The 18,339-nt window shown below is 37.1% G+C and overlaps 1 protein-coding gene across 1 annotated transcript in view; it reads right to left on the bottom strand.

The window, feature by feature from the left end:
• The window catches only part of LOC124284430 (transmembrane protein 179-like), a 75,227-nt gene that overhangs the window by 23,825 nt on the left and 33,063 nt on the right, over nt 1-18,339 (bottom strand). Inside the window, exon 2 of the mRNA XM_046720510.1 lies at nt 17,961-18,145. Coding sequence (XP_046576466.1) covers nt 17,961-18,145 — 185 coding nt within the window. The remainder of the gene's footprint in view (nt 1-17,960; nt 18,146-18,339) is intronic.

Here is an 18,339-nt window from a genome sequence, read left to right as displayed (position 1 = left end):
CTGAAACAACACTCAGAGGCTAATCATCTACATCTTTGATCTGCAACAACACTCAGAGGGTTAACATCTACATCTTTGATCTGAAACAACACTCAATGGGTTATCATCTACATCTTTGATGTGAAAGAAATCTCAGAGGGTTATCATCTACATCTTTGATCTGCAACAAGACTCAGAGGGTTAACATCTACATCTTTGATCTGAAACAACACTCGGAGGGTTATCATCTACATCTTTGATCTGAAACAACACTCAGAGGTTAGTCATCTACATCTTTGAACTGAAACAACACTCAGAGGGTTAACATCTACATGTTCAATCTGAAACAAGACTCAGAGGGTTAACATCTACATCTTTGATCTGAAACAATAATCATAGGGTTATCATCTACATCTTTGATCTGAAACAACACTCAGAGGGTTATCATCTACATCTTTGATCTGAAACAACACTCAAAGGGTTAAAATCTACATCTTTGATCTGAAACAACACTCAGAGGGTTAACATCTACATCTTGGATCTGAAACAAGACTCAGAGCGTTAACATCTACATCTTTGATCTGAAACAACACTCAATGGGTTATCATCTACATCTTTGATGTGAAAGAAAACTCAGAGGTTAATCATCTACATCTTTGATCTGCAACAACACTCAGAGGGTTAACATCTACATCTTTGATCTGAAACAACACTCAGAGGGTTAACATCTACATCTTTGATCTGAAACAACACTCAAAGGGTTATCATCTACATCTTTGATCTGAAACAACACTCAGAGGGTTAACATCTACATCTTTGATCTGAAACAACACTCAGATGGTTATCATCTACATCTTTGATCTGAAACAACACTTAGAAGGTTAACATCGACATCTTTGATCTGAAACAACACTCAGCGGGTTATCATCTAGATCCTTAATCTGAAACAACACTTGGAAGGCTAACATCCACATCTTCAATCTGAAACAACACTCAGAGGGTTAACATCTATATCTTTGATCTGCAACAAGACTCAGAGGGTTAACATCTACATCTTTGATCTGAAACAACACTCAATGGGTTATCATCTACATCTTTGATGTGAAAGAAAACTCAGAGGGTTATCATCTACATCTTTGATCTGCAACAAGACTCAGAGGGTTAACATCTACATCTTTGATCTGAAACAACACTCAATGGGTTATCATCTACATCTTTGAGCTGAAACAACACTCAGAGGGTTGTCATCTACATCTTTGATCTGAAACAACACTCAAAGGGTTAACATCGACATCTTTGATCTGAAACAACAGTCAAAGGGTTAACATCTACATCTTTGATCTGAAACAACAATCAGAGGTTTATCATCCACATCATTGATCTGAAACAACACTCAGAGGGTTAACATCTACATCTTTGATCTAAAACAACACTCAGAGGTTTAACATCTACATCTTTGATCTGAAACAACACTCGGAGGGTTATCATCTACATCTTTGATCTGAAACAACACTCAGAGGTTAATCATCTACATCTTTGATCTGAAACAACTCTCAGAGGGTTAAGATCTACATGCTCAATCTGAAACAAGACTCAGAGGGTTAACATCTACATCTTTGATCTGAAACAACAATCAGAGGGTTATCATCTACATCTTTGATCTGAAACAACACTCAGAGGGTTATCATCTACATCTTTGAGCTGAAACAACCCTCAGAGGGTTATCATCTACATCTTTGATCTGAAACAACACTCAAAGGGTTAACATCCACATCTTTGATCTGAAACAACAGTCAAAGGGTTAACATCTACATCTTTGATCTGAAACAACAATCAGAGGTTTATCATCCACATCATTGATCTGAAACAACACTCAGAGGTTTATCATCCACATCTTTGATCTGCAACAACACTCAGAGGGTTAACATCTACATCTTTGATCTGCAACAAGACTCAGAGGGTTAACATCTACATCTTTGATCTGAAACAACACTCAATGGGTTATCATCTACATCTTTGATGTGAAAGAAAACTCAGAGGTTAATCATCTACATCTTTGATCTGCAACAACAGTCAGAGGGTTAACATCTACATCTTTGATCTGAAACAACACTCGGAGGGTTAACATCTACATCTTTGATCTGAAACAACACTCAGAGGTTTATCATTTACATCTTGGACCTGAAACAACACTCAGAGGGTTATCATCTACATCTTTGAGCTGAAACAACCCTCAGAGGGTTATCATCTACATCTTTGATCTGAAACAACACTCAAAGGGTTAACATCGACATCTTTGATCTGAAACAACAGTCAAAGGGTTAACATCTACATCTTTGATCTGAAACAACACTCAGCGGGTTATCATCTAGATCCTTAATCTGAAACAACACTTGGAAGGCTAACATCCACATCTTCAATCTGAAACAACACTCAGAGGGTTAACATCTATATCTTTGATCTGCAACAAGACTCAGAGGGTTAACATCTACATCTTTGATCTGAAACAACACTCAATGGGTTATCATCTACATCTTTGATGTGAAAGAAAACTCAGAGGGTTATCATCTACATCTTTGATCTGCAACAAGACTCAGAGGGTTAACATCTACATCTTTGATCTGAAACAACACTCAATGGGTTATCATCTACATCTGTGATCTGAAACAACACTCAGAGGTTTATCATTTACATCTTGGACCTGAAACAACACTCAGAGGGTTATCATCTACATCTTTGAGCTGAAACAACCCTCAGAGGGTTATCATCTACATCTTTGATCTGAAACAACACTCAAAGGGTTAACATCCACATCTTTGATCTGAAACAACAGTCAAAGGGTTAACATCTACATCTTTGATCTGAAACAACAATCAGAGGTTTATCATTCACATCTTTGATCTGCAACAACACTCAGAGGGTTAACATCTACATCTTTGATCTGAAACAACACTCGGAGGGTTATCATCTACATCTTTGATCTGAAACAACACTCAGAGGTTAATCATCTACATCTTTGAACTGAAACAAGACTCAGAGGGTTAACATCTACATGTTCAATCTGAAACAAGACTTAGAGGGTTAACATCTACATCTTTGATCTGAAACAACAATCAGAGGGTTATCATCTACATCTTTGATCTGAAACAACACCCAGAGGGTTATCATCTACATCTTTGATCTGAAACAACACTCAAAGGGTTAAAATCTACATCTTTGATCTGAAACAACACTCAGAGGGTTAACATCTACATCTTGGATCTGAAACAAGACTCAGAGGGTTAACATCTACATCTTTGATCTGAAACAACACTCAATGGGTTATCATCTACATCTTTGATGTGAAAGAAAACTCAGAGGTTAATCATCTACATCTTTGATCTGCAACAACACTCAGAGGGTTAACATCTACATTTTTGATCTGAAACAACACTCGGAGGGTTAACATCTACATCTTTGATCTGAAACAACACTCAGAGGTTTATCATTTACATCTTGGACCTGAAACAACACTCAGAGGGTTATCATCTACATCTTTGAGCTGAAACAACCCTCAGAGGGTTATCATCTACATCTTTGATCTGCAACAACACTCAGAGGGTTAACATCTACATCTTTGATCTGAAACAACACTCAGAGGGTTATCATCTACATCTTTGATCTGAAACAACACTCAAAGGGTTATCATCTACATCTTTGATCTGAAACAACACTCAGAGGGTTAACATCTACATCTTTGATCTGAAACAACACTCAGATGGTTATCATCTACATCTTTGATCTGAAACAACACTTAGAAGGTTAACATCGACATCTTTGATCTGAAACAACACTCAGCGGGTTATCATCTAGATCCTTAATCTGAAACAACACTTGGAAGGCTAACATCCACATCTTCAATCTGAAACAACACTCAGAGGGTTAACATCTATATCTTTGATCTGCAACAAGACTCAGAGGGTTAACATCTACATCTTTGATCTGAAACAACACTCAATGGGTTATCATCTACATCTTTGATGTGAAAGAAAACTCAGAGGGTTATCATCTACATCTTTGATCTGCAACAAGACTCAGAGGGTTAACATCTACATCTTTGATCTGAAACAACACTCAATGGGTTATCATCTACATCTTTGAGCTGAAACAACCCTCAGAGGGTTGTCATCTACATCTTTGATCTGAAACAACACTCAAAGGGTTAACATCGACATCTTTGATCTGAAACAACAGTCAAAGGGTTAACATCTACATCTTTGATCTGAAACAACAATCAGAGGTTTATCATCCACATCATTGATCTGAAACAACACTCAGAGGGTTAACATCTACATCTTTGATCTAAAACAACACTCAGAGGTTTAACATCTACATCTTTGATCTGAAACAACACTCGGAGGGTTATCATCTACATCTTTGATCTGAAACAACACTCAGAGGTTAATCATCTACATCTTGGATCTGAAACAACACTCAGAGGGTTAAGATCTACATGTTCAATCTGAAACAAGACTCAGAGGGTTAACATCTACATCTTTGATCTGAAACAACAACCAGAGGGTTATCATCTACATCTTTGATCTGAAACAACACTCAGAGGGTTATCATCTACATCTTTGAGCTGAAACAACCCTCAGAGGGTTATCATCTACATCTTTGATCTGAAACAACACTCAAAGGGTTAACATCCACATCTTTGATCTGAAACAACAGTCAAAGGGTTAACATCTACATCTTTGATCTGAAACAACAATCAGAGGTTTATCATCCACATCATTGATCTGAAACAACACTCAGAGGTTTATCATCCACATCTTTGATCTGCAACAACACTCAGAGGGTTAACATCTACATCTTTGATCTGCAACAAGACTCAGAGGGTTAACATCTACATCTTTGATCTGAAACAACACTCAATGGGTTATCATCTACATCTTTGATGTGAAAGAAAACTCAGAGGTTAATCATCTACATCTTTGATCTGCAACAACAGTCAGAGGGTTAACATCTACATCTTTGATCTGAAACAACACTCGGAGAGTTAACATCTACATCTTTGATCTGAAACAACACTCAGAGGTTTATCATTTACATCTTGGACCTGAAACAACACTCAGAGGGTTATCATCTACATCTTTGATATGAAACAACACTCAAAGGGTTAACATCGACATCATTGATCTGAAACAACAGTCAAAGGGTTAACATCTACATCTTTGATCTGAAACAACACTCAGCGGGTTATCATCTAGATCCTTAATCTGAAACAACACTTGGAAGGCTAACATCCACATCTTCAATCTGAAACAACACTCAGAGGGTTAACATCTATATCTTTGATCTGCAACAAGACTCAGAGGGTTAACATCTACATCTTTGATCTGAAACAACACTCAATGGGTTATCATCTACATCTTTGATGTGAAAGAAAACTCAGAGGGTTATCATCTACATCTTTGATCTGCAACAAGACTCAGAGGGTTAACATCTACATCTTTGATCTGAAACAACACTCAATGGGTTATCATCTACATCTTTGAGCTGAAACAACACTCAGAGGGTTGTCATCTACATCTTTGATCTGAAACAACACTCAAAGGGTAAACATCGACATCTTTGATCTGAAACAACAGTCAAAGGGTTAACATCTACATCTTTGATCTGAAACAACAATCAGAGGTTTATCATCCACATCATTGATCTGAAACAACACTCAGAGGGTTAACATCTACATCTTTGATCTAAAAAATCACTCAGAGGTTTAACATCTACATCTTTGATCTGAAACAACACTCGGAGGGTTATCATCTACATCTTTGATCTGAAACAACACTCAGAGGTTAATCATCTACATCTTGGATCTGAAACAACACTCAGAGGGTTAAGATCTACATGTTCAATCTGAAACAACACTCAGAGGGTTAACATCTACATCTTTGATCTGAAACAACAATCAGAGGGTTATCATCTACATCTTTGATCTGAAACAACACTCAGAAGGTTATCATCTACATCTTTGAGCTGAAACAACCCTCAGAGGGTTATCATCTACATCTTTGATCTGAAACAACACTCAAAGGTTTAACATCCACATCTTTGATCTGAAACAACAGTCAAAGGGTTAACATCTACATCTTTGATCTGAAACAACAATCAGAGGTTTATCATCCACATCATTGATCTGAAACAACACTCAGAGGTTTATCATCCACATCTTTGATCTGCAACAACACTCAGAGGGTTAACATCTACATCTTTGATCTGCAACAAGACTCAGAGGGTTAACATCTACATCTTTGATCTGAAACAACACTCAATGGGTTATCATCTACATCTTTGATGTGAAAGAATACTCAGAGGTTAATCATCTACATCTTTGATCTGCAACAACAGTCAGAGGGTTAACATCTACATCTTTGATCTGAAACAACACTCGGAGGGTTAACATCTACATCTTTGATCTGAAACAACACTCAGAGGTTTATCATTTACATCTTGGACCTGAAACAACACTCAGAGGGTTATCATCTACATCTTTGAGCTGAAACAACCCTCAGAGGGTTATCATCTACATATTTGATCTGAAACAACACTCAAAGGGTTAACATCGACATCTTTGATCTGAAACAACACTCAAAGGGTTAACATCTACATCTTTGATCTGAAACTACAATCAGAGGTTTATCATCCACATCATTGATCTGAAACAACACTCAGAGGTTTATCATCCACATCTTTGATCTGCAACAACACTCAGAGGGTTAACATCTACATCTTTGATCTAAAACAACACTCAGAGGTTTAACATCTACATCTTTGATCTGAAACAACACTCGGAGGGTTATCATCTACATCTTTGATCTGAAACAACACTCAGAGGGTTAACATCTATATCTTTGATCTGCAACAAGACTCAGAGGGTTAACATCTACATCTTTGATCTGAAACAACACTCAATGGGTTATCATCTACATCTTTGATGTGAAACAAAACTCAGAGGGTTATCATCTACATCTTTGATCTGCAACAAGACTCAGAGGGTTAACATCTACATCTTTGATCTGAAACAACACTCAATGGGTTATCATCTACATCTTTGAGCTGAAACAACACTCAGAGGGTTGTCATCTACATCTTTGATCTGAAACAACACTCAAAGGGTAAACATCGACATCTTTGATCTGAAACAACAGTCAGAGGTTAACATCTACATCTTTGATCTGAAACAACAATCAGAGGTTTATCATCTACATCATTGATCTGAAACAACACTCAGAGGGTTAACATCTACATCTTTGATCTAAAAAATCACTCAGAGGTTTAACATCTACATCTTTGATCTGAAACAACACTCGGAGGGTTATCATCTACATCTTTGATCTGAAACAACACTCAGAGGTTAATCATCTACATCTTGGATCTGAAACAACACTCAGAGGGTTAAGATCTACATGTTCAATCTGAAACAACACTCAGAGGGTTAACATCTACATCTTTGATCTGAAACAACAATCAGAGGGTTATCATCTACATCTTTGATCTGAAACAACACTCAGAAGGTTATCATCTACATCTTTGAGCTGAAACAACCCTCAGAGGGTTATCATCTACATCTTTGATCTGAAACAACACTCAAAGGTTTAACATCCACATCTTTGATCTGAAACAACAGTCAAAGGGTTAACATCTACATCTTTGATCTGAAACAACAATCAGAGGTTTATCATCCACATCATTGATCTGAAACAACACTCAGAGGTTTATCATCCACATCTTTGATCTGCAACAACACTCAGAGGGTTAACATCTACATCTTTGATCTGAAACAAGACTCAGAGGGTTAACATCTACATCTTTGATCTGAAACAACACTCAATGGGTTATCATCTACATCTTTGATGTGAAACAATACTCAGAGGTTAATCATCTACATCTTTGATCTGCAACAACAGTCAGAGGGTTAACATCTACATCTTTGATCTGAAACAACACTCGGAGGGTTAACATCTACATCTTTGATCTGAAACAACACTCAGAGGGTTATCATTTACATCTTGGACCTGAAACAACACTCAGAGGGTTATCATCTACATCTTTGAGCTGAAACAACCCTCAGAGGGTTATCATCTACATCTTTGATCTGAAACAACACTCAAAGGGTTAACATCGACATCTTTGATCTGAAACAACACTCAAAGGGTTAACATCTACATCTTTGATCTGAAACTACAATCAGAGGTTTATCATCCACATCATTGATCTGAAACAACACTCAGAGGTTTATCATCCACATCTTTGATCTGCAACAACACTCAGAGGGTTAACATCTACATCTTTGATCTAAAACAACACTCAGAGGTTTAACATCTACATCTTTGATCTGAAACAACACTCGGAGGGTTATCATCTACATCTTTGATCTGAAACAACACTCAGAGGTTAATCATCTACATCTTTGATCTGAAACAACACTCAGAGGGTTAACATCTACATCTTTGATCTGAAACAACACTCAGAGGGTTAACATCTACATCTTTGATCTGAAACAACAATCAGAGGGTTATCATCTACATCTTTGATCTGAAACAACACTCAGAAGGTTTAACATCTACATCTTTGATCTGAAACAACACTCAGAGGGTTATCATCTACATCTTTGATCTGAAACAACACTCAAAGGGTTAACATCCACATCTTTGATCTGAAACAACAGTCAAAGGGTTAACATCTACATCTTTGATCTGAAACAACACTCAGAGGTTTATCATCCACATCATTGATCTGAAACAACACTCAGAGGTTTATCATCCACATCTTTGATCTGCAACAACACTCAGAGGGTTAACATCTACATCTTTGACCTGAAACAACACTCAGAGGTTTATCATCTACATCTTTGATCTGAAACAACACTCAATGGGTTATCATCTACATCTTTGATGTGAAACAAAACTCAGAGGTTAATCATCTACATCTTTGATCTGCAAACAACAGTCAGAGGGTTATCATCTACATCTTTGATCTGAAACAACACTCAGAGGGTTAACATCTACATCTTTGATCTGAAACAACACTCAGAGGTTTATCATCTACATCTTTGACCTGAAACAACACTCAGAGGGTTATCATCTACATCTTTGATCTGAAACAACACTCAGAGGGTTATCATCTACATATTTGATCTGAAACAACACTCAGAGGGTTATCATCTACATCTTTGATCTGAAACAACACTCAGAGGGTTAACATCTACATCTTTGATCTGAAACAACAATCAGAGGTTTATCATCCACATCATTGATCTGAAACAACACTCAGAGGTTTATCATCCACATCTTTGATCTGAAACAACACTCAGAGGGTTAACATCTACATCTTTGATCTGAAACAACACTCAGAGGTTTAACATCTACATCTTTGATCTGAAACAACACTCGGAGGGTTATCATCTACATCTTTGATCTGAAACAACACTCAGAGGTTAATCATCTACATCTTGGATCTGAAACAACACTCAGAGGGTTAAGATCTACATGTTCAATCTGAAACAAGACTCAGAGGGTTAACATCTACATCTTTGATCTGAAACAACAATCAGAGGGTTATCATCTGCATCTTTGATCTGAAACAACACTCAGAGGGTTATCATCTACATCTTTGAGCTGAAACAACACTCAGAGGGTTATCATCTACATCTTTGATCTGAAACAACACTCAAAGGGTTAACATCCACATCTTGGATCTGAAACAACAGTCAAAGGGTTAACATCTACATCTTTGATCTGAAACAACACTCAGAGGTTTATCATCCACATCTTTGATCTGAAACAACACTCAGAGGTTTATCATCCACATCTTTGATCTGAAACAACACTCAGAGGGTTAACATCTACATCTTTGATCTGAAACAAGACTCAGAGGGTTAACATCTACATCTTTGATCTGAAACAACACTCAGAGGGTTATCATCTACATCTTTGATCTGAAACAAAACTCAGAGGGTAATCATCTACATCTTTGATCTGAAACAACACTCAGAGGGTTAACATCTACATCTTTGATCTGAAACAACACTCAGAGGGTTAACATCTACATCTTTGATCTGAAACAACACTCAGAGGTTTATCATCTACATCTTGGACCTGAAACAACACTCAGAGGGTTATCATCTACATCTTTGATCTGAAAATACCCTCAGAGGGTTATCATCTACATCTTTGATCTGAAACAACACTCAGAGGGTTAACATCTACATCTTTGATCTGAAACAACACTCAGAGGGTTATCATCTACATCTTTGATCTGAAACAACACTCAACGGGTTATCATCTACATCTTTGATCTGAAACAACACTCAGAGGGTTAACATCTACATCTTTGATCTGAAACAACACTCAGAGGTTTATCATTTACATCTTGGACCTGAAACAACACTCAGAGGGTTATCATCTACATCTTTGACCTGAAACAACACTCAGAGGGTTATCATCTACATCTTTGATCTGAAACAACACTCAAAGGGTTAACATCGACATCTTTGATCTGAAACAACAGTCAAAGGGTTAACATCTACATCTTTGATCTGAAACAACAATCAGAGGTTTATCATCCACATCATTGATCTGAAACAACACTCAGAGGTTTATCATCCACATCTTTGATCTGCAACAACACTCAGAGGGTTAACATCTACATCTTTGATCTGAAACAACACTCAGAGGTTTAACATCTACATCTTTGATCTGAAACAACACTCAGAGGGTTAACATCTACATCTTTGATCTGAAACAACACTCAGAGGTTAATCATCTACATCTTTGATCTGAAACAACACTCAGAGGGTTAACATCTACATCTTTGATCTGAAACAACACTCAGAGGGTTATCATCTACATCTTTGATCTGAAACAACACTCAGAGGTTTATCATCCATATCTTTGATCTGAGACAAGACTCAGAGGGTTAACATCTACATCTTTGATCTGAAACAACACTCAGAGGTTTATCATCCACATCTTTGATCTGAAACAACACTCAGAGGGTTAACATCTACATCTTTGATCTGAAACAACACTCAGAGGGTTATCATCTACATCTTTGATCTGAAACAACACTCAGAGGTTTAACATCTACATCTTTGATCTGAAACAACACTCAGAGGTTTAAAATCTACATCTTTGATCTGAAACAACACTCGGAGGGTTATCATCTACATCTTTGATCTGAAACAACACTCAGAGGTTAATCATCTACATCTTTGATCTGAAACAACACTCAGAGGGTTAATATCTACATGTTCAATCTGAAACAAGACTCAGAGGGTTAACATCTACATCTTTGATCTGAAACAACACTCAGAGGTTTATCATCCACATCTTTGATCTGAAACAACACTCAGAGGGTTATCATCTACATCTTTGATCTGAAACAACACTCAGAGGGTTATCATCTACATCTTTGATCTGAAACAACACTCAGAGGGTTATCATCTACATCTTTGATCTGAAACAACACTCAGAGGGTTATCATCTACATCTTTGATCTGAAACAACACTCAAAGGGTTAACATCGACATCTTTGATCTGAAACAACACTCAAAGGGTTAACATCTACATCTTTGATCTGAAACAACACTCAGAGGTTTATCATCCACATCTTTGATCTGAAACAACACTCAGAGGTTTATCATCCACATCTTTGATCTGAAACAACACTCAGAGGGTTAACATCTACATCTTTGATCTGAAACAACACTCAGAGGTTTAACATCTACATCTTTGATCTGAAACAACACTCAGAGGGTTAACATCTACATCTTTGATCTGAAACAACACTCAGAGGTTAATCATCTACATCTTTGATCTGAAACAACACTCAGAGGGTTAACATCTACATCTTTGATCTGAAACAACACTCAGAGGGTTATCATCTACATCTTTGATCTGAAACAACACTCAGAGGTTTATCATCCACATCTTTGATCTGAAACAAGACTCAGAGGGTTAACATCTACATCTTTGATCTGAAACAACACTCAGAGGTTTATCATCTACATCTTTGATCTGAAACAACACTCAGAGGGTTAACATCTACATCTTTGATCTGAAACAACACTCAGAGGGTTATCATCTACATCTTTGATCTGAAACAACACTCAGAGGTTTAACATCTACATCTTTGATCTGAAACAACACTCAGAGGTTTAAAATCTACATCTTTGATCTGAAACAACACTCGGAGGGTTATCATCTACATCTTTGATCTGAAACAACACTCAGAGGTTAATCATCTACATCTTTGATCTGAAACAACACTCAGAGGGTTAACATCTACATGTTCAATCTGAAACAAGACTCAGAGGGTTAACATCTACATCTTTGATCTGAAACAACACTCAGAGGTTTATCATCCACATCTTTGATCTGAAACAACACTCAGAGGGTTATCATCTACATCTTTGATCTGAAACAACACTCAGAGGGTTATCATCTACATCTTTGATCTGAAACAACACTCAGAGGTTAATCATCTACATCTTGGATCTGAAACAACTCTCAGAGGGTTAAAATCTACATCTTTGATCTGAAACAACACTCGGAGGGTTATCATGTACATCTTTGATCTGAAACAACACTCAGAGGTTAATCATCTACATCTTTGATCTGAAACAACACTCAGAGGGTTAACATCTACATCTTTGAATCTGAAACAAGACTCAGAGGGTTAACATCTACATCTTTGATCTGAAACAACACTCAGAGGTTTATCATCTACATCTTTGATCTGAAACAACACTCAGAGGGTTATCATCTACATCTTTGATCTGAAACAACACTCAGAGGGTTATCATCTACATCTTTGATCTGAAACAACACTCAGAGGGTTAACATCTACATCTTTGATCTGAAACAACACTCAGAGGGTTATCATCTACATCTTTGATCTGAAACAACACTCAGAGGTTTATCATCTACATCTTTGATCTGAAACAACACTCAGAGGGTTATCATCTACATCTTTGACCTGAAACAACACTCAGAGGGTTATCATCTACATCTTTGATCTGAAACAACACTCAAAGGGTTTAACATCCACATCTTTGATCTGAAACAACACTCAAAGGGTTAACATCTACATCTTTGATCTGAAACAACACTCAGAGGTTTATCATCCACATCATTGATCTGAAACAACACTCAGAGGTTTATCATCCACATCTTTGATCTGAAACAACACTCAGAGGGTTAACATCTACATCTTTGATCTGAAACAACACTCAGAGGTTTAACATCTACATCTTTGATCTGAAACAACACTCAGAGGGTTAACATCTACATCTTTGATCTGAAACAACACTCAAAGCGTTAACATCTACATCTTTGATCTGAAACAACACTCAGAGGGTTAACATCTACATCTTTGATCTGAAACAACACTCAGAGGTTTATCATCTACATCTTTGATCTGAAACAACACTCAGAGGGTTAACATCTACATCTTTGATCTGAAACAACACTCAAAGGGTTAACATCTACATCTTTGATCTGAAACAACACTCAGAGGTTAATCATCTACATCTTTGATCTGAAACAACACTCAGAGGGTTAACATCTACATCTTTGATCTGAAACAACACTCAGAGGGTTATCATCTACATCTTTGATCTGAAACAACACTCAGAGGTTTATCATCTACATCTTTGATCTGAAACAACACTCAGAGGGTTATCATCTACATCTTTGATCTGAAACAACACTCAGAGGTTTATCATCTACATCTTTGATCTGAAACAACACTCAGAGGTTTAACATCTACATCTTTGATCTGAAACAACACTCAGAGGGTTAACATCTACATCTTTGATCTGAAACAACACTCAGAGGGTTATCATCTACATCTTTGATCTGAAACAACACTCAGAGGTTTAACATCTACATCTTTGATCTGAAACAACACTCAGAGGTTTAACATCTACATCTTTGATCTGAAACAACACTCAGAGGGTTATCATCTACATCTTTGATCTGAAACAACACTCAGAGGTTAATCATCTACATCTTTGATCTGAAACAACACTCAGAGGGTTATCATCTACATCTTTGATCTGAAACAACACTCAGAGGGTTAACATCTACATCTTTGATCTGAAACAACACTCAGAGGGTTATCATCTACATCTTTGATCTGAAACAACACTCAGAGGGTTAACATCTACATCTTTGATCTGAAACAACACTCAGAGGTTTAACATCTATCATCTCTTTGATCTGAAACAACACTCAGGGTTTATCATCTACATCTTTGATCTGAAACAACACTCAGAGGTTTAACATCTACATCTTTGATCTGAAACAACACTCAGAGGGTTATCATCTACATCTTTGATCTGAAACAACACTCAAAGGTTAACATCTACATCTTTGATCTGAAACAACACTCAGAGGGTTAACATCTACATCTTTGATCTGAAACAACACTCAGAGGGTTAATCATCTACATCTTTGATCTGAAACAACACTCAGAGGGTTAACATCTACATCTTTGATCTGAAACAACACTCAGAGGGTTAACATCTACATCTTTGATCTGAAACAACACTCAGAGGGTTAACATCTACATCTTTGATCTGAAACAACACTCAGAGGGTTAATCATCTACATCTTTGATCTGAAACAACACTCAGAGGGTTATCATCTACATCTTTGATCTGAAACAACACTCAGAGGTTTATCATCTACATCTTTGATCTGAAACAACACTCAGAGGGTTATCATCTACATCTTTGATCTGAAACAACACTCAGAGGTTTAACATCTACATCTTTGATCTGAAACAACACTCAGAGGTTTAACATCTACATCTTTGATCTGAAACAACACTCAGAGGGTTAACATCTACATCTTTGATCTGAAACAACACTCAGAGGGTTATCATCTACATCTTTGATCTGAAACAACACTCAGAGGGTTAATCATCTACATCTTTGATCTGAAACAACACTCAGAGGGTTATCATCTACATGTTCCATCTGAAACAAGACTCAGAGGGTTAACATCTACATCTTTGATCTGAAACAACACTCAGAGGGTTATCATCTACATCTTTGATCTGAAACAACACTCAGAGGTTTAACATCTACATCTTTGATCTGAAACAACACTCAGAGGGTTAATCATCTACATCTTTGATCAGAGGTTTAAACAACACTCAGAGGGTTATCATCTACATCTTTGATCTGAAACAACACTCAGAGGTTAATCATCTACATCTTTGATCTGAAACAACACTCAGAGGGTTATCATCTACATGTTCAATCTGAAACAACACTCAGAGGGTTAACATCTACATCTTTGATCTGAAACAACACTCAGAGGTTAATCATCTACATCTTTGATCTGAAACAACACTCAGAGGTTAATCATCTACATCTTTGATCTGAAACAACACTCAGAGGGTTATCATCTACATCTTTGATCTGAAACAACACTCAGAGGGTTATCATCTACATCTTTGATCTGAAACAACACTCAGAGGTTAATCATCTACATCTTTGATCTGAAACAACACTCAGAGGGTTATCATCTACATCTTTGATCTGAAACAACACTCAGAGGGTTAACATCTACATCTTTGATCTGAAACAACACTCAGAGGGTTATCATCTACATCTTTGATCTGAAACAACACTCAGAGGGTTAACATCTACATCTTTGATCTGAAACAACACTCAGAGGTTTATCATCTACATCTTTGATCTGAAACAACACTCAGAGGGTTATCATCTACATCTTTGATCTGAAACAACACTCAGAGGTTAATCATCTACATCTTTGATCTGAAACAACACTCAGAGGGTTATCATCTACATGTTCAATCTGAAACAAGACTCAGAGGGTTAACATCTACATCTTTGATCTGAAACAACACTCAGAGGTTAATCATCTACATCTTTGATCTGAAACAACACTCAGAGGTTAATCATCTACATCTTTGATCTGAAACAACACTCAGAGGGTTATCATCTACATGTTCAATCTGAAACAACACTCAGAGGGTTATCATCTACATCTTTGATCTGAAACAACACTCAGAGGGTTATCATCTACATCTTTGATCTGAAACAACACTCAGAGGGTTAACATCTACATCTTTGATCTGAAACAACACTCAGAGGGTTAACATCTACATCTTTGATCTGAAACAACACTCAGAGGTTTAACATCTACATCTTTGATCTGAAACAACACTCAGAGGGTTATCATCTACATCTTTGATCTGAAACAACACTCAGAGGTTTATCATCTACATCTTTGATCTGAAACAACACTCAGAGGTTTAACATCTACATCTTTGATCTGAAACAACACTCAGAGGGTTAACATCTACATCTTTGATCTGAAACAACACTCAGAGGGTTATCATCTACATCTTTGATCTGAAACAACACTCAGAGGGTTAACATCTACATCTTTGATCTGAAACAACACTCAGAGGGTTAACATCTACATCTTTGATCTGAAACAACACTCAGAGGGTTATCATCTACATCTTTGATCTGAAACAACACTCAGAGGTTAATCATCTACATCTTTGATCTGAAACAACACTCAGAGGGTTATCATCTACATCTTTGATCTGAAACAACACTCAGAGGGTTAACATCTACATCTTTGATCTGAAACAACACTCAGAGGGTTATCATCTACATCTTTGATCTGAAACAACACTCAGAGGGTTAACATCTACATCTTTGATCTGAAACAACACTCAGAGGGTTAATCATCTACATCTTTGATCTGAAACAACACTCAGAGGGTTATCATCTACATCTTTGATCTGAAACAACACTCAGAGGGTTATCATCTACATCTTTGATCTGAAACAACACTCAGAGGGTTATCATCTACATCTTTGATCTGAAACAACACTCAGAGGGTTAACATCTACATCTTTGATCTGAAACAACACTCAGAGGTTAATCATCTACATCTTTGATCTGAAACAACACTCAGAGGTTATCATCTACATCTTTGATCTGAAACAACACTCAGAGGGTTATCATCTACATCTTTGATCTGAAACAACACTCAGAGGTTAATCATCTACATCTTTGATCTGAAACAACACTCAGAGGGTTATCATCTACATCTTTGATCTGAAACAACACTCAGAGGGTTAACATCTACATCTTTGATCTGAAACAACACTCAGAGGGTTAACATCTACATCTTTGATCTGAAACAACACTCAGAGGTTTATCATCTACATCTTTGATCTGAAACAACACTCAGGGAGTTATCATCTACATCTTTGATCTGAAACAACACTCAGAGGGTTATCATCTACATCTTTGATCTGAAACAACACTCAGAGGGTTAACATCTACATCTTTGATCTGAAACAACACTCAGAGGGTTATCATCTACATCTTTGATCTGAAACAACACTCAGAGGGTTATCATCTACATCTTGGACCGCTGAATAGATTGAGGGATGGATGGATGGGTGCTATCAATATATCTTATTTGGAAAACACCAGATGAATGCTGTACGTTTTGGGGAATTGTCCCTTTTCTTGAGTACATTTTATGTATGTCTACCTTTGGCCTTCAAACGTATAATAAAGATAAACTCCCATAATGAAGTTATGAGATAATCAAATTAAGGACATTTTATTTAATTGATATTCTGATTCGGGGCTAGCTGTGGGGTGAGGGTAGTAGGTTTTGGGATGGGATTTATCTTTTCGAAGAAAAAAATACACTGTCCCCCAAAATGCTTGAAGAAAATATTAATGCCTCAAGCTGTGGAGAAAGAAAAGAGAGAAAATGTCGGTTACAATACTTACAGTAGACATAAAAATGATTTGTTTTGCTTAGAAAATTTATGAACAAATTCACCGAGCTCTGAGACCAGATCCTCACCACTCACCAGCACCTTCCAGAATAGGAATGGTCGCTTTTAAGCCGAAGCTTACTTACCCAATGCTTGGATCATTTCTTGTCAGGAGGTACACATGGTAGAAGATCATCCCAAGGGCATAGAGTACACAGAAACATACGCTGACGTAGATTCCAAACCGGCAGTTGACGACGTTGGATGTCATGAACGTTAACGAGTTCCAATCGATGTGCGCGTAGAGAATACATTGTCCATTAAAATCTCCCTGAAAATTTAATTTGGAAAGTTACACTTATTATTAATAATCATAGGTTAATACTACATATATATGCGGCTGGCAAAGTATAACAATCACATGTTTATTTCATATATCACGAACTGTATTTGTTTCTGTGCACGTCACCTGTAACAGTGAGTGAGTGAGTTGTTTTACGCAGCACTCAGCAATATTCCAGCTAT

Source organism: Haliotis rubra, unplaced genomic scaffold (genome assembly GCF_003918875.1).
Source record: "Haliotis rubra isolate DU_JTF1 unplaced genomic scaffold, ASM391887v1 Scf337, whole genome shotgun sequence".
NCBI classification, from domain to species: domain Eukaryota; kingdom Metazoa; phylum Mollusca; class Gastropoda; order Lepetellida; family Haliotidae; genus Haliotis; species Haliotis rubra.
This window is presented reverse-complemented; position numbering and strand designations above follow the sequence as displayed.